Source organism: Aulonocara sp. 'chitande type north' Nkhata Bay, linkage group LG7 (genome assembly GCF_057382095.1).
Source record: "Aulonocara sp. 'chitande type north' Nkhata Bay isolate Kocher_YH1m ecotype deep benthic linkage group LG7, A_spYH_male_GT1.1, whole genome shotgun sequence".
Lineage (NCBI taxonomy): Eukaryota > Metazoa > Chordata > Actinopteri > Cichliformes > Cichlidae > Aulonocara > Aulonocara sp. 'chitande type north' Nkhata Bay.
Window position 1 is genome coordinate 18456999 of NC_141350.1, and position 23454 is coordinate 18480452.

A 23454-nucleotide genomic window follows, 5' to 3' on the forward strand; every position below is an offset into this window, starting at 1 on the left:
CCTTGTGGTGACATAAGTGTTAAGTGGTTTTTATTTCTGATTTTTATTAGTTCTCTCTTGTAAGAGCAATAACTAAATAACTGTTGTAATAAAGAGATAAACATACTAGGCTAAAGCAAGGCTTTTGAGCATAAGCATGAGGGAAAGAAACCTCACAAATATGTGGTTTCATAGGACGACTATTTTATTGTCATTTATTCCAAACAACACACGGAACATCATAAATACAGCTTTTAACAGAAAATATAATCTACTATAAATTTATATGTATAATACTATGTACAGGTTTCAGTGCGTCTTAATTCAGTGTGCTAACAAAAGCACTAACAAAGATGAAATGAGACGGCGACCTGCTCAGATGAGCAAATTGCTTGAGTCAGAGTCTGTTCTCATAACAATTACCCTCTTTTACAAATGCTTCTTAAAACCCAGTGCCACTGAGCTCCATCTGTGCCTCAAAACACAGATTTCAAGCTCCTGTTTTGGTCCATGTCCCTTCAACATCTGTGGTGCTTCCATTTTCGAAATGCCACTGCAATGTTTGCATCTTTTCTGTGCCAAGGGAAGACACGAGTCAGAGAAAGGGTCCCATCATGCTGCACAGAACCAGTCAGCACATAAAGCTGTGACCTCCCAGGACGCACAAGGGCACGGGCACATCTAACGTTGATAAGGAGCCACTGCTGGAGCAGATGCTGGGTGTCATAAGGCAACAGAGGACCCTGACGGATAAACTCGACCCGCCCCTCAATTTCAAATTCTGGCTCTCCTGTGGGTAGGCGAAGACGGTGGAGTTTGGCAGTAACAGCTGTAAAGGAAAAAATGAATAATAATAAACACCAGGAAAATCGGAAGTTGTGACAAAAACAAACAGATGTGACTATACCGCAGCTTTTTGAGAGATTTTTTGAACGTACCAAAATCATGGCTGCAGAAAGAATCCAAGATTGTTTTTGATTCAGGAGCCTCTTCCACATAAGGACAGTTTTGACAGGCAGATTTAGGCAACCCTGCGATAAAAATCAAACATTATTTAAAATAACTGTGGTAATCATAAAACAACCTGAAAGAGTAAGGAACTGGTTTTCTATTATTCCAGTGGAATTAAACATTATAATCCTTAATAATGAACATGTAGTCTTTACCTTTAGAAAAGATGCCAGGTTTTCCATGGTGAGAAAGACACATGTCTTCCTCAGCAGGGAAACGGTCACAGTCAAGAACATCAGGCCATGAGTGTCCTTGGCAGGCAAGCACTGGGGCACAGCTTTCCCTCACTGCCACACACAGACTACGGCAGGGCTGGATGAAACTGAACAAATAGCAACAAGATGTTACACAGTGAACAACGGTCATGATTATTAAAGGAAAGAATAAAAAGAAAGCAAAGCTCAACACAGAAAATCTACTTACGTGTCAAGACAAACAGGGGCAATGAGGGAGCAGAGGAAGGCTTGTGCTTGAGGGTGGCAGCCTGTCTGCAACAGCGGCCTCCAATCCTCTGAATGTGGCACCACCTCGCTTTCCAGGCTACTGTGGCCCAAAAAGTTTGGCAAACGCATCTCTGAGTATCCAACATCTTTGCAGACATGCATCTTGTGGGGAATGGCAACACAACGAGTAGACTGACCCATGTCAAATGCCAGTAAAGGACAAGCCATAGTCATAAGAGCCACAGTGAAGAAAACAGCCATAATGTCAGGATCAGAAAGCCAAACCAGGAGAGGACACAAGGATAAACAGGGAGAGCTTTAAACCAGCTTTCTTGTTGCCAGTCTCTGCTGAAATGGCATGATATATATACAGCAAGGTCAGCCAGCCCCATGAGTCTGTAGGTCTGTTATCAACCACCAATCAAAGATGCAGAGACGTGTCTTTGGAGATAACGACTTGTTTTGTGATGACCGCAGACGACAGGGGGGGTGGCAGTAAGCAGATGGTGTGTGGAATAGGGGGGCGGGGAGGGGGAAACACTGGGGAATCCCAGCCCCAACTTTCACCACTTAGTTAAGTCACACGGTCTCCTGCATTCGCTTTTATAGGTCTACAGGGCACAAAAATGTTCATGAGAAAGAAAAAAGGAAAGTTTCAGTATTCAGGGGGAAAAAAGGTCATTTTGAATTTGATGGCAGCAACATTTCACACACACAGGGTGTGACATGTTGTGACAGGGTCACGTTTACGACTGTGTAGCATTACTGTTTTTTTAAACAATAGTCTGTAAATGTCTGAGATCTGAGGAGAGCAGCTGCTGGATTTTTGGGAGTGTTGTCCCATTTTTGCTTGTTATAAAATCTCAGCTGCTCAGCAGTCCCGGGTCTTCTTTTCCTATTTTTCATTTTATGATGCTCCGAATGGTTTTAGTTGGTGTAAGGTCTGGATGGCATTTAGGCCATTTCAGTGCACAGACTCTTCAACTATACAAAGCCACGTTGTAATAGCTGCAGTTACAGGTTTAGGATAGTCTTGCTAAAGAGTGAAAATTGTTTTGTCAGGATGCTGTTTTAAAGGTTGTATGTGCATTTAAGTATTAATGATGTGCTTTCACTTGTGCAGGCTTTTGAACTGAGTGGTGATAAGTTGGATGGTCTGTCTCCTCTTTAGTGTAGAGAATGTGGAGTCTATGTTTTGCAAAAATAATTTCAAATTTCTATTCATCTAACCGTGGAACATTTTTCCAGTTCGCTTCGGTCCATTTTAAATGACCTTCGGCCTGACATTTCCAATGATTTTCAGCCTTGCGCACAGAGATTTCTCCAGATTTGCGTAATTTTCAAACAATTTTATTTAGACGATTCATTAGATATTCACCAGTCCTTAACAAATTTATGTTAAGGAACTGTTCCACAATATTTCTGTGTTCTAACATTAATAAAATATGGGTTTCTAATATATAACAATCATTGCATTCTGTTTCTGTTTACACAGCATCCCAGCGTTTTTGGAATGCAGTTTGTGTATGAAGTTGTTTTGCATCTCTGAAAGTTCTATTTAAAAATAAATAAATGAGGTTTTGTAGACAGTCAGGCTGTCTCCCTTATACGGCAAGCCTCTTTCATGTGTTCCTGCTTCCTAATTGGAGACTCATCTGAAGAGCCTCCAGTTCTCATTAGCAAACCAGTGTCTCCTCTGGCACACCTGGCTTTGATCTACCAATAACCCAACCTCAGATCCAGATGTAAACTCTTTAATTTATCCATTTCATGGAATAGAAGCTGAGAAAATTCCTGTTTCATTAACCAATGCAGTGACATAATGACATATTCCAGATCAGTTTAGAGAATTTAGACCATTTCAATTCTTCTTTCTCTAGTAACATGTCCATAAATTTCCTATGTACATTTGAGGTGGGAAAAATATCCTGAGAAAATATGTCAAAGAATACCCTTTTTAAGTTTTTTTTTTTTTTAACAAAATAATAACAATAAATAATTTAATAACGCAGCAATGTCACCGTCAGTGAGAATTATGCCTAAAGTGCATCCCAAAAACCCATTCAACAGACCAAAGGTCTCATCTTTATTTGTCAACCATAGATAAAGACACTCATTTGTCAATACAACAGAACTCCATTACAGCATCGTCATGTTTGTTTTGATGTCGTCTGTCTCCAGGTTTAGATCTGTATCTGAGGCTGATGCCACTAAGACTTTCTCTTACAAACAAGAAGGCTCTATCCTAACCAGCCTCCTGTGGCTGGTGATCAGAGATGACAAAGTAAAGTGCTTTCTGACTGACCACATTTGTGTGTGTCAACGCTGTCTGCTGTGAGGACAATGCACCATTGAGCCCTCCATGGTTGCAAGCCCTCCAATGAGCAACAGCTTAGTCAACTTTTACAATCTGATGAGCGGAGACTGGTTCCAGAGCTTGGGTAGACGAGTACAGTCAGTAAGATGGGGACTAACTGAGCAACAATAGTTCAAGACTAATTTGGGAGAATAGGTCAACACATTTAACAAGCTCCCCCTGCTGAGTGCCCAGCAGGGATCTATTGTTGAGCCTAATGGATGCCTTGTAGACACAGTGTCTGTCTTGGTAATGTGTTGCCTGCCCCTACCTCAGTGAAAAGGTGATAGTGTAGTGATCCTAATACCTGAGCAGCTCTGTCTTAATACAGTAGACGGTCTAGCTTGGACAATTATCCCTTAAAGCCAACAATTAAGAGTAGCTTTAGCCATTTTCCTACATATTCTGCACCATCTGGCTTTCATAGACATTGAGCAGAGGATCTGTACGACCAAGCGATCAACTTTTAAGTTCAGGGCTGTCATATGGACTTAAACAGTCCATCATTACCTGTTACCATTTTCATTTAAGTTAAAGTGATTCTTACACTAAATACCTAAAATCGAGTAAGCTACGCATATATATTTATACGCAGAATTTTTAGTTTTTCAATGAATTTCCCTGTTTAAATGCATAAAATACAAATTTTCAGCTTACAGCTTATAGAAATATAATTTATTGTCCCTCATTAGGTAAATGTATCATATTTAGCTCAGAATTATGTTTATTTCGAAGTTTCTACCCACATGAGGAATTTGTCTTGGTGTCATGGTGCAAAAATAATAGTGGTACAAAACTACATGGTATTTACAGTACATCTAATATATACATATCTATACAAGTACAATAAAAACAAGAATACTTTAAGTTAACTATTTATTGATTATTACCTACTTATCTACAAATTTTAGCTAGTAGTTCTAACCGCACATTCACTAATGATTACAAGAAAAAAAGGAAAAAAAAAAAAAAATCAGCCCATGCTAGCTTGTTTTAACAGCTTATTGCTTAATGAGTTAATTCATGTTTTCCCCCCAACATTATTAACCAATCTTAACTTTTGCGTTTTTGCTGTATATTTAGCTGGCCAAGACATTTCACTTTATGGCAAGTAGTTTTTTTTGTTTGAAAGGCTTGGGCTGATGCAGTCTTTCCATATGTGATATAACCCCCCTCCTCCTTTGGTAACCAACTTGTCTGCTCTGAGGAATTCACAGGTATGTCTTACCTCCTTACAAGCACCACCTGCTATAATAAAATAAGCACAAACTAGTGAGAATGCAGCTGGCACGGACTGTCCCCATTATGTGCTACATGTGAGCACATAATGCTGGTATACACACTGTCCTGGGACCAAAATAAACAAACCCACAAACACCCCGTGTGGGTTTATACTGTCTGCTTATTTCAGACACTGACTTTAGCATCTTGTGGGGAAAATAGTAACCTTTTTTCTATGTGATAATAAAAATTTGTTTTCCAGACCTTGGGTTTTAATCTGTGCATTTGAAAGTCTTAAATAATTCATTAATAGTAACTGTGCCAGCAAAACAACGTCACAACACATCATGCTTCAAAATCTAAGTGAGAAACCTGGCGGACTATAACTTAAGAACCTACAAAGCAACATTATTTTAAACAATATAAATGTGTATGGGTATTCTTCACTCTATGGTACAGCTATTATTGGAGAAGTGGGACACCAGAGGAAAAAAAAACAAACCCAAACACCTGAGGCATACATCAAAGACGGGGGTGTCTTTTGGAAGAAAAGAAAAGGGACTTTGTGTCTGAGCTGAGCTCTCTCACAGTTCAGATAAGCGTTATCCCCTCCCTGCTCCTAATAGACCCATTAACTTAAAGACACTGAACCCCCATTTTTGTCTTTTCTTTTCCCATTACTCCACCCACTGGGCTCCAGTAGGGCTGACGGTGAGTGTGCAGACTTAGACTCAATAGCACTCAATTGTCACATCCAGTCTCTAGGTCTTATGGGTAGACACTGTTATATCAACTTATGCAGACAACTTGCCCATAAAATCCGCAGACATCTGCTTAGGTTAATGCCCTCAATATACCAAAACCTTGTTTTGTTGTATCCATTTTCTCTTGATTATCAAAGAGCTGGCACCACATTACTTTCTTTTTGCTTTAAAAGCAAGGTCGATTCCATTCAAATAACTGTGGAACCATTACTGTGCAGACTGGGTAGATAAACACACTGGGACCATTAAGGTGCAATTCTTGGTAATTCACCCAAAAATCAGAACCATCTTATGCACTGTCAAGCACATCAACTTAATGGTAGGACACAAGAATGCTTGGGCCCTGATCATGAGTATCACCTTTATTTCTCATCCCAGTGGGACTGCATTTGGCTCTTAGGCAAACAAGATATTTTTCTTTTTAAAGCAATTACGTTAAGAGGTACACAGAGACAAGCCGAGAAAACGTGAAGGAGGAAAAACAAATATAAACACAATTTGATTGCCAGGTTGACTGTGCTGCAGTACACCCCCTGTTTTTGTCCCTTTTATGTGCTCCTTTGCTCCTCTGCAACACTGTGGGAAAATGAGATGGGGTTCACATTTTTGCACAATAATAATAATAATAATAATAATAATAATAATAAAAAAATCAGAATACCATCTGCACTAACAATAAATAATATTTGATTAGTAGCCTTGCAATAGTCCAGAATATCCATTATGAACCTGTTTACTTACGTGTGAACATCTTGAAGAGAGGAAGGAGGATCGCAGCCCAGATAAGCCTCATTAATAAAGCAGTACTCAAGCAGAGCCCTGAAGCATAGGTCCTGGAAAGGAATTATGATTTTAGAACATATAGGGTGAATGCATTTTATTACAACCAGTCTGATGAGAGAGAGAGAGAAAAAAAAAAAAAGTTAAGAGGTCACTCACCCTAATGAGAATGTGGGGGTTTCCAACAATTAAAAGCAGAGCTTTGGGTCGAGTGATGGCCACATTGAAGCGTTTTGGGTTGGCCAGGAAGCCAAGCGTACTCTTTAGATCATCACTCTGTAGTGACTCACTAGAGCGCACCTATATTATAGAAGAATTATATGGATTAAATGCCATGACAGTGAACATAAAATATGTAAATGTTACGGGTTTACGTTTGGGCACAAGGTTGAACTAAATCTACAACCATATACACCTGCCCGTTCCCTTAGGTCCGCCAATCAGCAGCTCCTTAAGGTACCGAAAACTAAGTATAAATCTAAAGGTGATCGTGCTTTTGCTGTAGCTGCTCCAAAGTTGTGGAATGATCTACCCTTGCATGTTAGGCAGGCCTCTTCTCTCTCTGAATTTAAAAGTCTTCTTAAAACATATTTATTCGCTGAAGCCTTTGGCATTGATTAGAGGGGTTGACTCAATTTGTTTTAACATGTTTCAATTTATTTTAGTTTTTTTTTAGTTATTTATTTTATCTTATCTCAGTTTAATTTTCTTTACTTATGCTTTTAGCATGTACAGCACTTCGTGAACTCTGGTTTTATGTTAAAGTGCTTTATAAATAAAGGTGGTATGGTATGGTAAATCAGCATGTCTGCTTATTCATTAAAAAATAAATTTAAAAAACTCAATAAATAAACAGGGGCTTCAGTATAGTGGAAATTTTACATGGTACAGGTTTAATTTGTGTATTCACTATTTAAATCCTGTGTAATTTGAGGTTAAAGGATATACACATTCAGTGGCCACTTCATTAGTTGCACCTTGCTAGTAACCTGTTGCATCACCACCAGTCTGAACAATTAATACAAGGTAGGATGATCTATGCTTTTGTTGTTTACACCAAAATCTAAACCCAACCATCCAAATGACAATTAAAAAAAACAAAAAACCCCCACCCATGTCTGCCACTTGGATTAACCCAAAGAAGAAATAATAATAATAATAATAGTTATATCAAAGTCAAACTCAACTTTGATATAATTTGATATATAATTATATCAAAGTTTATATAATTTTGCTATCATTTATATAAAATGATAGCAAAATTAATATCAAAATACTGCACATATTTTGATATTTGATAACACAGATGTATGTTAAAAAATAAAATAAAAATCAAACAGCTAGCCTTTTACTTAGAGGAAAATACAGTCCAATATTTCTACCTGTAATTAAAAGCATGTTTTTGCCTACCGTAGACAAAATGATGACCAGAAACTCTTGTCCTTGGAACTCCTCCACAGAGCCCACTTTGATGTCCGACAGGCCCACCTTCCCCAGCAGGACACGAATCTTCTCACACTGGTGAGGAAAGCCAGAAGAGTTTAGGGTCTACAGGAGTGCAGTTGGCCAGTTTTAAGTTGAAAAGCCATTAGGACTAACAGTTTGAATTGTGCAAATTGTTGGTTTTTTTTCTGTCTAATAAAATAGTAAAAGAAAAAAAACATTACAGTGATGAATCGTAAACTCATACTTGTTTTTTGTAGGGGGCAATAACGCCAATGTCAGAGGCATGGACAGGATTGTAGAGCTTCTTTGCCAGTTGACAGCAGTATAGCATGACCTGTACAGCTTCTACTGGGTTAAACCATGATGGGTTGTTACCTTCTCTCATTTCTGTGCCCTAGAGAAAGAAAGGGGGAGGGGGGGAGAGAACATGCAACAAAATAAAAATGCAAGCTAGCAATCCCAACAAAGTGTCATATAACGTTCCTCAGTAAAGGAACCTATCACTTTCATTACCCTGACTCCATGAAAAAGAAGTGGGAAGCTTTTTTTGGGCAGATTTTTCCACTGGCACAGGGAGTCCACAATAGGCCTGGGTCCTTTACAGCACAGTTCTCCCTGATAGAAGAGCTTTGAAGGCAGTGTGAGCAAGGCCTCATGAGAACGATAGTTGTAGACCAGCTTAGTTACCTGTTGTTGTAATGAAACAGCACTCCTGTGATTATCATGTAGACTGAAAATATACTGACAGATTCCAGTCAAGTTCATTTATCATTAGATCTGCACTGTATCTTAAAACTTTTATCTTTACACATTGTAATATGATGCATTTCTGCAAAAAAAAAAAAAAACAACTTAAAAATGCTCAACAGCATAAACACCTTTATGTAGAACACTAACCAGCTTAGGATTGTAGCCCCAGTCCTGTCTGGAGTACAGAGGGTTGGCCATCAGCCTCTCCAACAAAGACACCCCAAAGCCAAAGGCACTGGCTATCTTAGACTTCACAAGCGGACCCAACTGACAGGGGTCTCCAGCTAAAACAATCTAAATAAGGTATTTTTTTTAAAAACAACAACAAAAAGAGTAATTGTTAATAAAGGTCAGTTCAGTCATGGCCAAAAAGTAAAGTAAGTACACAAAAATATGTGGAAAATTAGTTTAACCAGTCATCAAATTCACCCCAACCCTGAGATTTTCTAGTGTCTGACAACACTCAAGTCAGGCAGGTCCATTGTTTAATCCACACAGTATTTCCAGTAGTAAGAAGACGCTCGCGGGGCTACATATGTGAAACAGACAACATCTGAACCCGATTCTCCCAGAGCTCATATGTAAAAACCCACTAAGGTCTTAATGAAATCAGTACATGTGTATTTGTGCTAACCTGTCCATCTCTCTCTGACACAACGCTCATCGGGATCAGGGACTCTGGCTCAGTGGCTTGACCGGCTTCATCCAGAAACAGATGAGTAAAGTGTCCAACTCTGAAGATTATTAAAGGGTTAGTAAACAAGGACTAAAGTGGGAGAAAAACTGATTAACTTCTCTCTACTATAACCCATGTCTTACGGTAGGCCTATATTATGGAACATGCCAGCACTGGAGCAGGTGCTGACCACAATCCTGTGGAAAGCAGCTTGACGAATGTCCTCTCCTGCCCTGGAGTACACTCTCAGCACTTCTGGGATAGACTACGGGGAGGAGTGGAGAGAAAAAAAATAAAGAAATAAAAATCTAAATCTGAAATAGTCAAACACATTAGCCTAAATACTATATTAAATAATATTAAATACCTCATTCTGTCTACAGGACGCATTAACACGGGCCATACTCGCAGCATGCAGGAAGCCACTGTTATGCAGGCGGATGCAGATGAGGTCAGCAGCACTGTTGGAGGGGGTACATACAAGTACCCGACTACTGGGCATAAAGTAGTAAACCTGGATGTGGAAAAGATTAAACCTCATACAAGCAATGGGAATCAAACAGCCATCATTTGCAAATGAGAGTCTAAAAAAGACTGAGTGCTAAGGATTTTTATTCACTTTGTCATAAAAATTAATTAATTAATTAAAATAAATAAATAAATACTGGCGGCAGCAGCGGCCAGTGGTACCCCTCAGCCTCCTAGTAGATGCACCTAGGGTACAAATTTAAATAAGAAAAAAAAGAAAAAAAGAAAAAAAACCTACGTTGCCTTGTTCTCACATGTTACTGCATTCACAAGATTTTTTTAGAAAACGTGACCTCTGACCTCCAACCTTGAGGCCATGGTCACTGACATTCAAATTCATCAAGATTTTTAGTAGATACACCTATGGTATCAATTTGAAACTGCTATGTCAATTTATTGAGTTATCGAACTCACAAACTTGGGTGTCAACGCTGCCTGCTCACCCACCAGGCAGGGTAACAACAATTCTATCTATTGACAATCCAGACTTAAACCTAAATACCAATGGACAAAACGTAAAAATGAGTACAGCCACAGTGTGAATAAGAGTGGCACTTACAAAATTATATTTTTCTATGTATTCATGTGACTATATTGCATTGAGTATGTGCACCTGGAGTATGGCCTCTATAATGGTGATCGTCTTTCCAGTGCCTGGAGGTCCAAAGAGCACATACGGAAGGGGCCGGCACTCCCCTGCTAGGATCCTCTTCACTGCCTCCTTCTGAGGGGGGTTCAGGTCTGGGTTAAAGAAGTTCCCTTCGGTAGGGATGGGTTTAGATGTTGGTGCACAATCTAGATACAATTACACATTTGTTAATGATGATGCTGGTGACGTTATCAGTCAAAACACAGACAAAATCAATATGATACTGAAAATATCTGTACCTTTAGTCTGTGTGCCTTTTGACTTCATGTCAATGGTAATGCCTGACACTTTTCCATTTTCAGTGGCTGGTGCCTGTTTTTTTTGGGTTTTTTTAAACATATTTACATTTGATTAAAAGCTTTAAATTTAATCAAGTAATGTCTTACTGTCACCCCCCCATATTGTGCCCTACCGTTTTGTCATCTAGTTTATCCATCCATTTTCCAGTCCACTGAGGGGTCCGGGGTGTCACTCTGGAGGGGAAGAGAACTGCCCGACAATTTTAAAAACTGCTTTTAAAGTTAGTCATAAATGCTTGGGTATTCTGTAATCAATATGTAGCTATGGAGAAATAAAACAAGCTTTGTGTTTCTTTTTACAAAATGTTTGAAGGCATCTGAACAAGCTGTCGCTGCAGTACATCCTGTGTCAAGACAAGTCAAACAGCACCCTCTAGTGCCACTTTTGTGGCCCTGACAATGTGTGTCATACTAAAGATGAGTTTTCAAGCAGTTACTCTTGTTTTCCCTCTGTTTAGCCTTTTTCTGTTTTTCGATACATATTACACAAAATATAATTTCATTACATCAAAATATATTTTTATATAAAATTATTTAAAAGAAAATGAGTCTGGAATGTAGACTCACAGTAATTTAGATTGAACTTACTTTCCCCGAAGTGTTTTGTCTGTTCAAGTGCACTGTGACACCGCCTCATCGTCAATCTGAATAAACAAACATCAAAAACATTAAAAGGTAAACAAAAAACCCTGAGGCACAGCAACTATGAAACTGTTTTCAGGTGAAAGACAAATTTGAAATGTGAAGTAATAAATTAATTATGATATTAGGATTCTACTCATTTTCTCACCTGTTGTAAGAGAACTCAACATCTAGTGGCTCTCCGAGGTAGCTGCGCTGAAAGTCTGAGTTCACTCGCAAACTCACATCCTCATCATTGATCTGTGTAACAACTGAGCATTAGACTAACATAAAATTAAGTATTTTTTGAAAATATGCTTTACAATAAGAAATATCTCCATACCTCTGTGACGTAGCTAATGTACTCCATTACCACGCCATCACTTTGTGGCTTCTTTAGTATTATTCTGTCCCCTGAAAAGGAAGCTTGTCAACCTTCTTCTTTTGTTGAACAGTAACAATAAAGCAACAATAATGATGAAAGGCGCTTAAGGCCACCTTACCTATATAGAGATTAGGTCTGCCTTCGGCCAAACCCGGGACCTCGAGGTGCAGGTAGACAGCCCCTTTCCTGAGAAGCGCTCCGCTGATAGAGAATTCTCTCAGTTCCCTTTCTGCATTCAACTCTTCCAGCCACAGAAGGACTGAGAAACGCAACTGCATGTTTGACGGGGACAGCACCTGAGCAAAATGCAAAAACTTACTGTTTCACTTCATGCAAATTCTGATTTTCTATTTTCAATAGGGCACAAGACACCAGCCACCTGAGGCAGTTCCTAACATTTTACATCACATTACATACTTACTCAAGATCCACAGTTTGTTATTTTACTGATTCAGAAAGTGAAATTATTGTCAGCCAACCATAAACAACACCTCGGAATCATGTAAAAATCTAATGTTTTTTGTCATTATTTTTCAGGACCAGATTAACTTGACCACAGGCAAGCTCACCTCTCCAAGGCAAGGCTCAACAACCAGGACATCACTCTGGGCTTCCACACAGTCTCTTAGAGCTTGAGGCACAGGGTAGTTGGGTAGAAATTGTGGCAACCGTCGATTAGCAAGCCTAGAAGAGTGACAGTCAGCCTTACACAGCAAGTAGCAAGGGTTTGTTGTGAAACTTAATTTAGGGGGGGAAAAATAATTATGCCCACCAATAATCCCCCACATGATCAGAATCATTGGAATCAGCTCTTTCGATACCTTGGTGTTATTTTCGGAGCAGCTACTGTGATCACGTGAGAAGATTTCGCTGCCACTGGGCGACTATCAGTAGGAGCGTAGGGCACAGAGGGCTGAAGCACATCTTCACATTCACTGCGCACGGTGACCTCCAGGCGCCTCCCGATGGTGAAAGAAGAGAAGTGCAGCAGTAGCAGCTCAGCACAAGTTCCCAGGCTCCTTGAGAAATTTCCCAAACAAAATTCAACTGTACATAAAAATCATAACAACAAAGGCCCAATAGAGACACACGACACCTCCAACGGTGAAACTCTAATAAATTGTTAACCAGTAAATCCAAAGTGAGATTAAGCAAAGTTCTTCTTTCTCATACATTACCCATATTAGTGATTGTATTATTTTTATCATTGTTTTGATATGAGGAATAAAAACAAAACTTACTTTGCCTCGCAGGCTACAACAACTGGCAGTCTCTCTCCAGGTAAAATATCCAACTCGCTTTCCTGTCTTCTTAGACCAGGGGAATGGACCGCCTCCTTCTGCGCATCGCCATTATCTTTGTCTCCATCTTTTACTTGGATTTCTGAAGACTTGACAGGGTTTTCTTGCAGCTGCTGCCCTTTTTGCCTCAGTGACGTCAATCCTTTAACACTAACCAGAGTGAACTGTTCTTCTGAGTCCCAGCCAGCAAAGTCGCAGTGTGTAAACTTGTGGGTCTCTGAACCTTTATTTCTGTTAAGAGAAAGATGAAGACACTAAAACGCAATCCTACTGAATACTAATTAAAATCGCATTTTCTCAATAATATATAGTCCACAGTTCTCTGAAAGTTTGTGATGCAGTAGCACAATTTGCTGTGATTAAGCACTCATTTCCCCTTCTAAAAGGATGTGCACAGGGAGCATTTTGTGCTGATCAATGCTGACCTCTATCTCCAAGAGACTACATCATTTGTTTTGTTTTCAAGTTATGTGCCCTTATAAATAGTGCCAACATGCTTGCTCTGTCTGCTGTGGTTCCCATTTAGGTTGCCTCTGGAAAATTAGTTTCATTTAATTTATGCTCATATGAACACGTGGAAAAAGTATTACAATGTTTTTACTCTCAATGACATTTATCAAACAAAAGAGCAAAGTAGCTGCACTTTCACTTTTGACAGGTACAAAAGCAGAATTAAATCAGTGCTTTTAATAAGATGTACATAAATTTTAAAGAGATTTCATTTTGAGTGCTCTTATTTACATTCACAATGTTAAGATTTTATTTCTTCCCTGATTAACTTACTGTATCCAGAGCACCAGCTCTCGCGTCTCCCCAGTCATCAGTTCCCCAAACTGTCCGTAGTCTGTTACATTCAGCCCTCCTTTATCTTCTAAGATGCTCTTCAGCTCAGCCTCTCTGAGAGGTGTAGCAGAAAGATTTGCACTGCAATAAGAATAAAAAATACACTCATTATGATTAACTATCTATCAATCTGTCAATCCTTTCCGTCTCCGGGCGAGCTTTCCCGTGTTCAGTCAAATTAAGCCGCAGGCGCCACTCCTGGTGGTACCCTTCCGTCAATCAGCTTTGCAACCATACTCCCCCCGGAACCCAAAGACTTTGGTTTCCCGGACGCTGCCCGGCGGGTAATGGGAATAACACCGCCGGATCGCTAGCTGATGATTGCTCAATGAAGTTATTTTTCAAGCAGAAACTGTAAAAAGCAAACCCACAAAATATACAGTCATCACTTCAAGCTTAAAAACTGTAGCTGATACCTCTGAGAGAAGGGTGCCATGCAAAGAGCCCTCCAGCTATAGAGTGACTGACTGCTCTCCACCATTATCAGCTTAACCAAATCTCCTACTAAAGGCTCGTAATGGGCAGGGAGCAGGAGAGAGTCCAAGTTGAAGAAAACACTGTCATCCACCACTCCACTACGACCATAGATACTGGTCACACGCACCTACAGAAAGGAGGTGAAAATGACAAATGGGGGGGGGGTTTTACAAAGTTTTACCATTGCAAATAATTGAGCAGAAAAGTAAAGTACAACTAAATGGACTCCAATAAAATAAGCATGTATTGCATTTTAAAAAACAATGATACGATTACTTGGTCTAGGCGGCAATAGCGTAAAGGGACCACAGAATGAGCCTTGGTAGTCCACTGGTTAGGATTGATAAAATATTTTGCTTGGACCCAGTCTCCTTTCATTGGCTCGTAACCTGCGAGAAGACAGAAACGTAAACCTTCAGCAGATTGAAAGCATGGTCTTTAAAGATCATGCTTTAATGATCATGCTTGGTTAAATCAGTCCAAAATACTGGCTGGGGCTGAATGACCAAGAATGGGTGTAGCAAAGCATCACGGGTGGAAGAAGCTTTTAGCATGTAACGTGAAGTGGGAGGTACCTTCCCAAAGACTGTGGCATGGGAAGTATGTGGTTTGATTTATGTAGCCACCATCTCCATCAAATGATGTGACCATGCCAACAAGAGGCCGCAGCTGCATAATGTCAGCTTCTAAGGAGGTTTTTCCTCCATCCTCCCAAGCGTCTGCACTCTTCTCCACCTAAAGGACATGGTTCAACAAAGCTCACTGTGAATGCCTTATTGGAGGGAACAACAAACAAGTTCTCAATAGAAACAACTTCACACTACGAATAAACAGAAATTTAAGCTGTTGATCACATGAAGCACAGGCTCCTCACCCTTAAAGCTTTCCATCCCCCTTCGGAACCATCTCTTACTGCTATACAGTTGACCAGGTCTCCTTCTTTCAGTGGCACGCCACCCAAGACCTCACCACTAGTGAAGTAGATGGCATCGTCGATCATGCCATAGTCAAGACACAGCTGGGTTATCACCTGGCCCCTCAGGTGGCGAATGTCTTCCCTACCTGGTCAAGAAAAAAAAATGCAAACCAAACTTGACTAATCTAATGTGTTAGTATTCTGCTATCAGCAATACACACAATTAAGCTGACCAAATTTTTACCTTGACGTGGTTTGAAGTAATATTGCATTTACCTGATTCATGGGAGAAAATGTCTCCTTCCACTTCGACTGTCCTCCACAGTGGAGAAACCAGCTTGGACAGCACACAACGCACCGCAGTAAGCATATCTGCAAAATGCTAGCTCACGCAGCTAGCTACCCGCACTAAGAAAACAGGACACAGGAGATCTGCTCTTAATCGCCCAGTGGCAGCTTAATCCACCTAAGAGCAGGCTGTACGTTTGCCGTTGTTACACTTAACTCGCTAACAGACTATTAATCGAACACACAACTGAGTGAAGTCATAAAGTTGAATAAGTTATCAATGTCTGCTAATTAGCTGGGGCAGGAAAGTTAACAAGTTCACACGTCGCAGGAAAAGTTAGCTAAAAGCTACCTCACTTTAAAAGCCCGCAAATAGAAAATAATTGAAAACATTATTAAACAAATAAAGGTAGTGAGAATATGTTAATAATAAATTAGTTAGTGACATTAAACTAATTTTCAAATGTCTGATTCGAGACCTGTTGGCTCTTCCACCCTGAAGATCCGTGACACTTTGGAGGTACGCAGGGACGCTCGGTCACGGCTAGTTTTAAGAAGGGCGGCGCTAGGAGAGAGAGGGTAGATTTAACCAAACGGGGGCGCTGTAAAGTACACAGTAAGCAGGTGATAGGAGGAGTGAGAAGAGAAGGAAAGACTGCCGGGTCTGCACGCTTTTTTTTTTTTTAAACTTTATTTATCACATTATAGACATACAGTCAAGTAAAACAGGGATCACATAAAAGATAACATTGTGGTAGTACAATGAGGAACAGAAAGAGTGACAAAGACAGTAAGACAAAAGTGAGTACAAAAAATAAAATAAATCAAGGGGAACATAAATAAACAAAAGTTTGCAAGAGCCAAAATCAAGTTAGCAGTTTCAATCGGTTATAGATGTTAACAGTCTTGAGAGCCTTAGTGTTTTTTGATGAGGAGATTGTCCTTATATATTGTGCAAGTTCCATTTTTAATACAAGAAGTTCAGGCTTTCTGCCGAGGACTTTGTTTTTGTGTATATGAAATTTTGCCAAAAATAAAACCAAATTTATAAAAAAGAAAGCATCATTGTCCTTGTCTTTAAAATTATAATAGCCAAAGATAACATCCTTATAGTACAGTTGAAGATTAGGGAGAACAAAGTCAGTAATAAACTTGTGGAAATCCTTCCAGAATTTACACGTAAATTTACATGACCAAAACAGATGAGAAACTGTTTCAGGTTGCTCTTGACAGAAGGTACAATTTACATTTATTTCAGCCATACATTTGGACAAATATTGTTTGGTAGGGTAAAACTTATGAATCAACTTAAAAGAAATCTCTTTAATTTTGTTTGTCAAGAAAAACCTTTGTGGTAAAGTCCAAACTTTTTTCCATTCAATATCTGTTACAAAATTGGCCCAATAAAATATGGCTGATGGAACAGAGACCATTGCATCCTGAAAGAGAGATCTTATTTTGGTATTTATAGACTTATGAGAGGAAAAGCAAACATTGCCAAGAGAAGAATGTAACACATCCGGGGGAGTGACCTGTAGTGGAGCACTGTGGGAGCATCTGTGTAACATGGACAGACCAGATGGGATGGCATCGAACACTATTGAGAATTCTTTAGGCGTTATCGGTACATTGTATCTCCTGAGGAACTCAGAGTAATTATAAAAGAGTCCATCTTCTCTAAATAACTGACTAACCAAGATTATTCCATTATTAAACCAGTTATTTAAAAAAAGGGTTTTATTTTTATAATTAATATTGCAGTTATTCCAAATAAAACAGTTTTGTGGAGAGAAATTGTGTTTGTAAATCAGCGCCCATGCCAAAAGAATTTGTTGATGAAAGTGAGAAAGTTTCAGTGGTATTTTTGGAATACTGTAATTGCAGAGCAGTAGGAAGTTAAGGCCGCCTAAATTAGAGAACACATGATGTGAGATAAAGTTCCAGATAGAAGTGGGATTTCTTAAATACTTTTTAATCCAGTTTATTTTAAAGGTGTTGTTAAGAGCACCGAAATCAATAAAATTTATGCCTCCTTTATCATATGAATTTAAAGCTACTGATTTACGTAAGTAGTGAGTTTTATTTTTCCATAAAAAATTGTATAATAATTTGTTAATTGACTTACAGGTTGTATTATCAACATGTAGTGACTGGGCAGCATAGGTTAGACGGGAGATACCTTCAGCCTTCGATAGCAGAACTCTACCCTTCAATGACAGGTCTCGCTGTAGCCAATGATTAAAAAGGGTCTACAGCCTTAAAGGCCGCATTTTAAGGCCGATTACGTCACAGTGGCGCGCCGAAGGCTGTCCCAATTCAAAGGCTGCTCGAAATGCGGCCCTCAAATGTGTCCTTCATTTCCCTGAATTTAAGGCTGTGGCAGTGTAGACTTCGTGGCCCAACATATCCCACAATTCATAGCGCGGCAGTCGGTGTGGATAATTTTGCCGCAGATGGCAGAAGCGGAGCGGCCGAAGAGTAAACTGTGAAAAGTAAGTACTAAATATTATGTCACTTATTTATGTGCAAATGTTTAATAATGAGGAACATTAAAACATTACTGTTGGCCACATGTCGGCAAACTTATTTGCCATTAGCGATGTTTGTACGTTCAGCTTTTACTTGCTTTCAAAGCCTTTAAAATATAATAATACAATAGTCGACCTTAATCTTACAGAGAATGTAATGATTTTGTGGATAATTAAAGTCAGTCATATATCCACAAACACAAAAAGCTGAAAGTCAGTGATGCTGCTCGGTTTGCAGTCCTGAATATCACGGCACAAGCAGGATCCACTGCACTGTTAATGTTAGCTATGTTATATTGCTGCCTCTGTTCGGTGGTGTCCAGCCAAACGGACTTTAACGTGTGTTTGAACGAGCTGACGGTTCACTCGTTAAGCTGAAAGAAAGATGCTTTAATCACAGGAGTCACACATGTGTCCACTGTACCATCTGGGAACTCTTCTTGTTTAGCACTCGTAATAACACAAACACTAAATCCTCCTGTTTTGTAGCAGTGTATACACCTGAGACTGTCACCTGTCTGTCTGTCCTGCACTCTCTCTCTGTTTCTTTCTCTCTGATTGTGGAATAAAAGTATGAACATGTATTTATAAGTTACACTTGTGTTTGAATCCTGCAGCTTATCACACATTTGATTTCCATGTGTGACAACTGAGCAGCATGATGATTGTGAAGATCCTGCTGGGTGTCTTGTATCTCTCAGGTTGGCATTTGGCTGCTGCTATTTTGGGGGTTTTTTGGGAGCCAAGAGTGACCAGAAGGACCCTCCTGCTCCACCAGGCCCAGGATCCTCCAGCAGCCACTGGGCCCAGGATCCTCCAGCAGCCACTAGGCCCAGGATCCTCCAGCAGCCACTAGGCCCAGGATCCTCCAGCAGCCACCGGGCCCAGGCTCTTCCAGCAGCCACCGGGCCCAGGCTCTTCCAGCAGCCACCGGGCCCAGGCTCTTCCAGCAGCCACTAGGCCCAGGATCCTCCTGCTCCACCAGGCCCAGGATCCTCCAGCAGCCACTGGGCCCAGGCTCCTCTAGCAAGGCACCAACAAGTAAATCAACAGTGACTTCAACGGGCCATCACAAGGAAATACCAATCTCATCATTTTCAAAATGCCGCCTAAAAAAGCAAACCCAGGAGTTGAAGAGGAGTTGGAGGAGATTAGGAAATCGCTTACTTTCATGTCTGATGAACTGAGCAAAGTGGCTAAACAACAAGGTATGCTACATGACCTAATGGATGAAATAAAACAACTAAAAAACCTCATAAAGGACAAGGACAAGAAAATAGACGACTTGGAACGGCGAATCGAGGACCTTGAACAATACACAAGAATGGATGATTTAGTCATAAGTGGACTGGAGACGCAACACCGAACCTACGCCAGCTGGTGGAGGTAAAGACGGTGAAGATGCCCCGGTAGAGGAGCTGCAAACGCTTGAACAGCAAGTGATAAAATTCCTTCAAACGAAGAATGTAAGTATTCAGAGCCATCATATTGCAGCATGCCACACGTTCCCCAGAAAAGACAGTAAAACAAAGCCATCAATCATTCTTCGGTTTGTGAGTCGCAAAACAAAGATTGAGTTACTGAAACAGGGTAAGAAGCTAAAAGGGACTGGTGTGTATTTAAATGAACATTTAACAAAAAAGACTGCTGAAATTGCAAGACAGGCACGCAGCCTGAGAAAACAAAATAAGATACAAGCGACATGGACGAGGAACTGCAAAGTAATGATAAGACTAAATGGCAATCCCGAAGAAGTTGTGATGATAAGAGAACTCAAAGACTTAGAGCAATATAAATAATCAGGAATCTGCTATGGAATCTATTGGAAAAGTGACGATTGGATAATGAACAATGGGTATGGAAAGTGTTTCTGGCCTTACGGCTCAAAAACAATGGAAACAACAACAACAAAAACACATAAATGACAAGTTTGGACACAGATTATAGGTTTCCATTCAGAGATATTGAAGAGGAGGAATTTGATTATGAGAAGGACTGTCAAGGTGGTTATTTTGCCACACACACTGAGAAAACGAACTTCAAAACGTTTAACTATGCAGAGCACAACATGCATGACCCTGAAAGTAACATTGACCCAGATACCCACTTCTACAATAACACCAATAATACTTGTGAGTACTATACAGATGACCAATTCAATATGAATATTAAAATGGCAAATGCATTGTCGGTCATACATTTCAATAGTAGAAGCCTGTATAAAAAATGTTCTAAAATTACAGAATGTTTAAGTAAGTTAAAAAAGTTTAATATAATTGCAATATCAGAAACATGGCTCGATAATGAGAAAGTTAGTGAAATGGGACTGGAAGGATACGAATTATTTACAATGAACAGGGTGAATAAAAAAGGAGGCGGTGTTGCTTTATATGTAGATAAAGTTTTGAAATGTAGTCTGATTGAATGTATGTCAAGCACCATAGATAACGTATTGGAATGTGTCACTATTGAAATCTATGTTGAAAAAGCTAACAATATAATTATAAGTTGCATCTATAGGACACCAGGTTCATGCCTTGAGATATTCAATGAAAAACTTGCTGCTATGTTTAGCAACCTAAATGATAAAAAAGTGCAAATAATTTGTGGTGATTTTAATATAGATTTGCTAAACCCAAATGGACATCAGAAAACAACAGATTTCATCAATACAATGTATAGTAACTCCCTTTTCCCTGTCATTATAAAACCAAGTAGAATAACAACTGATACAGCTACATCGATAGATAATATATTCACAAATAAAATTGACCATGAAATAGTAGGTGGACTTCTTATAACTGATATAAGCGATCATCTTCCTGTTTTTGCAATTTTTCAAAATTATTTTGGGATTAAAACGAAACAAAAGAATCAAATATTTGATATGATACGACATAGAACAACAAGAGCCATTGCTGCCCTCCAGGTGGACTTAAAGGAACACAATTGGAATGAGGTTTTTGCAAATGAAGATTCAAATAGTGCATATGATGCACTCTTATCAACAGTAATTTCACTATATGAAAAAGCATTGTCCTTTAATGAAGATCACTAGAAAGCATCACAGATCAAATAAGCCATGGATCACAAAGGGGATAGAAGATGCATGTAAAAAGAAAAAGAATCTATATAAGGGATTCATAAAACAGAGGACAAAAGATGCTGAAATAAAGTACAAGTTATATAAAAATAGATTAGTAAATATTATAAGAACAAGTAAGAAAGAATATTACCACAAATTATTGGAGCAAAGTAGAAGTAACACACAAGAAACGTGGAGGATATTAAACAGTATAATCAAAAAGGGCTCAAAAAATAAGAATTATCCAGATTATTTTAAAAAAGATAAAGATATTGTGCTTGATAAAACTAAAGACATTGCAAATGAATTTAATGATTTCTTTGTAAATGTTGGCTTTAATTTAGCAAAAGAAATTCCAGAGTCAAGAAATAATAACGACCTGAATAAACATATTACTCAGAATGTGTCCTCCATGTTTATTGGTGCTATAACTCATAGAGAAATAATTAACATTGTGAAGACATTTAAAAATAAAAAGTCCACTGACTGTTTTGGTATTGACATGATATTAGTTAAAAGTATTATAGAATATATAGTGCAACCTTTCGCATACATTTGTAATCTGTCCTTTCAAACTGGTGTGTTTCCCTCACAAATGAAAATAGCAAAAGTTATTCCAATCCATAAAAACGGAGAGAGATGTCAGTTTACCAATTATAGGCCAATATCACTACTCCCACAGTTCTCAAAAATTTTATAGAAAAGTTATTTGTTAATAGACTTGATAAATATATTGAGAAGCATAATCTCCTAAGTGATAACCAATATGGCTTTAGAGTGAAAAGGTCCACTTCGATGGCAGTGATGGAACTTGTTGAAGGGATATCGAATGCTATAGATAATAAGGAATATACTGTTGGTGTTTTTATAGACTTAAAAAAGGCATTTGATACAATTGATCATTCTATATTAATGAATAAACTAGAGAGATATGGCATAAGAGGGATAGCATACAAGTGGATGAAAAGTTACCTGGATGAAAGATATCAATATGTCGAATTCAATAATGTAAAATCTAAGCAGTTGAAGGTAACTTGTGGTGTTCCTCAGGGCTCTGTGCTGGGCCCTAAATTATTTATATTATATATAAATGACATATGTAGCATTTCCAAACTGTTAAAATGTGTATTGTTTGCTGATGATACCAATCTGTACTGCTCAGGTTAAAAACCTAGAACAGCTTCTGACTACAGCGGAAAAGGAGTTAAATATATTAAAAAACTGGTTTGATGTAAATAAGTTATCATTAAATATAAAGAAAACAAAATTGATTATTTTTGGCACTAGACAAATGAAAACTGTATCTAAAATAAGGGTTAATGGAATTGAAATTGAAAGAGTGTACGAAAATAAATTTCTTGGAGTGATAATTGATGATAAGCTGAGTTGGAAGTCTCATATAAACCATGTGAAAACAAAAATGTCAAAAACCATTGCTATTCTCTATAAAACAAAGCATGTCCTGAACAAAAAATCATTATACACACTTTATTGTACTCTGTTTCTTCCATATATGACTTACTGTCTGGAGATATGGGGTAATGCATATAAAACGAACACTCTTCCTATTTTCAAGTTACAAAAAAGAGCTATAAGAATTATAAACCAATCAAACTATATAGAACCAACTAACATTTTGTTTATTAATCTGAATACCCTGAAATTTTATGATTTAGTTGAATATAAAATGGCACAGATAATGTATAAAGCACAAAATAACTTGCTTTGCCCCAGTACTCAGAAGCTGTTCAAAGTCAGAGAGAGTCAATATGACTTAAGGGGAACAGATTTCTTTAAAAAAAAACAAGATAAGGACAAATATAAAGCAGAGATGTGTTTCTGTTAGAGGAGTTAACCTGTGGAATAGTTATGACAGTGATTTTAAAAAGGTGTAGTTCATTTTCCTTGTTTAAAAATATGTTTTAAAATAGAGTATTAGAAAAATATATAAATCAAGAATGAAAAGAGCAAAAAAAAAAAAAAAACCCTCTTGATTCTTTTGCTTTGATGTAGTTACTTATCTAAGGTGGAAAGTTGTTTTTTTTTTCTTGTTTGTTTGTTTGTTTGTTTTTGTTTTTGCTTTGTTTTATTATTTGCTTCGAGCCCTG

At 38.6% G+C, this 23454-nt stretch overlaps 2 protein-coding genes across 2 annotated transcripts; both read right to left on the minus strand.

The window, feature by feature from the left end:
• Positions 1 to 233: 233 nt before the first annotated feature.
• On the minus strand, positions 234 to 3169 carry szl (sizzled). The gene is made up of 4 exons (XM_086302395.1): positions 1414 to 3169; positions 1146 to 1312; positions 918 to 1010; positions 234 to 808 (listed from the first exon to the last, which is right to left on the minus strand). Exons 1-4 carry the CDS (start codon positions 1692 to 1694, stop codon positions 498 to 500), a joined length of 852 nt encoding a protein of 283 aa, XP_086158521.1. The 5' UTR covers positions 1695 to 3169; the 3' UTR covers positions 234 to 497.
• Positions 3170 to 6121: 2952 nt separating this feature from the next.
• mov10l1 (Mov10 like RNA helicase 1) lies at positions 6122 to 16315 on the minus strand. The gene is made up of 27 exons (XM_086299207.1): positions 16213 to 16315; positions 15722 to 15853; positions 15404 to 15591; positions 15105 to 15264; positions 14806 to 14918; positions 14469 to 14656; positions 13993 to 14133; positions 13150 to 13440; positions 12730 to 12927; positions 12478 to 12592; positions 12027 to 12204; positions 11867 to 11937; positions 11693 to 11784; positions 11491 to 11546; positions 11016 to 11092; positions 10843 to 10915; positions 10568 to 10749; positions 9794 to 9940; positions 9570 to 9691; positions 9385 to 9484; positions 8898 to 9044; positions 8514 to 8687; positions 8245 to 8394; positions 7965 to 8072; positions 6714 to 6854; positions 6516 to 6607; positions 6122 to 6350 (listed from the first exon to the last, which is right to left on the minus strand). The coding sequence occupies exons 2-27, from the start codon at positions 15813 to 15815 to the stop codon at positions 6323 to 6325; spliced, it is 3426 nt and encodes a 1141-aa protein (XP_086155333.1). The 5' UTR covers positions 15816 to 15853; positions 16213 to 16315; the 3' UTR covers positions 6122 to 6322.
• Between the last annotated feature and the right edge of the window lie 7139 nt (positions 16316 to 23454).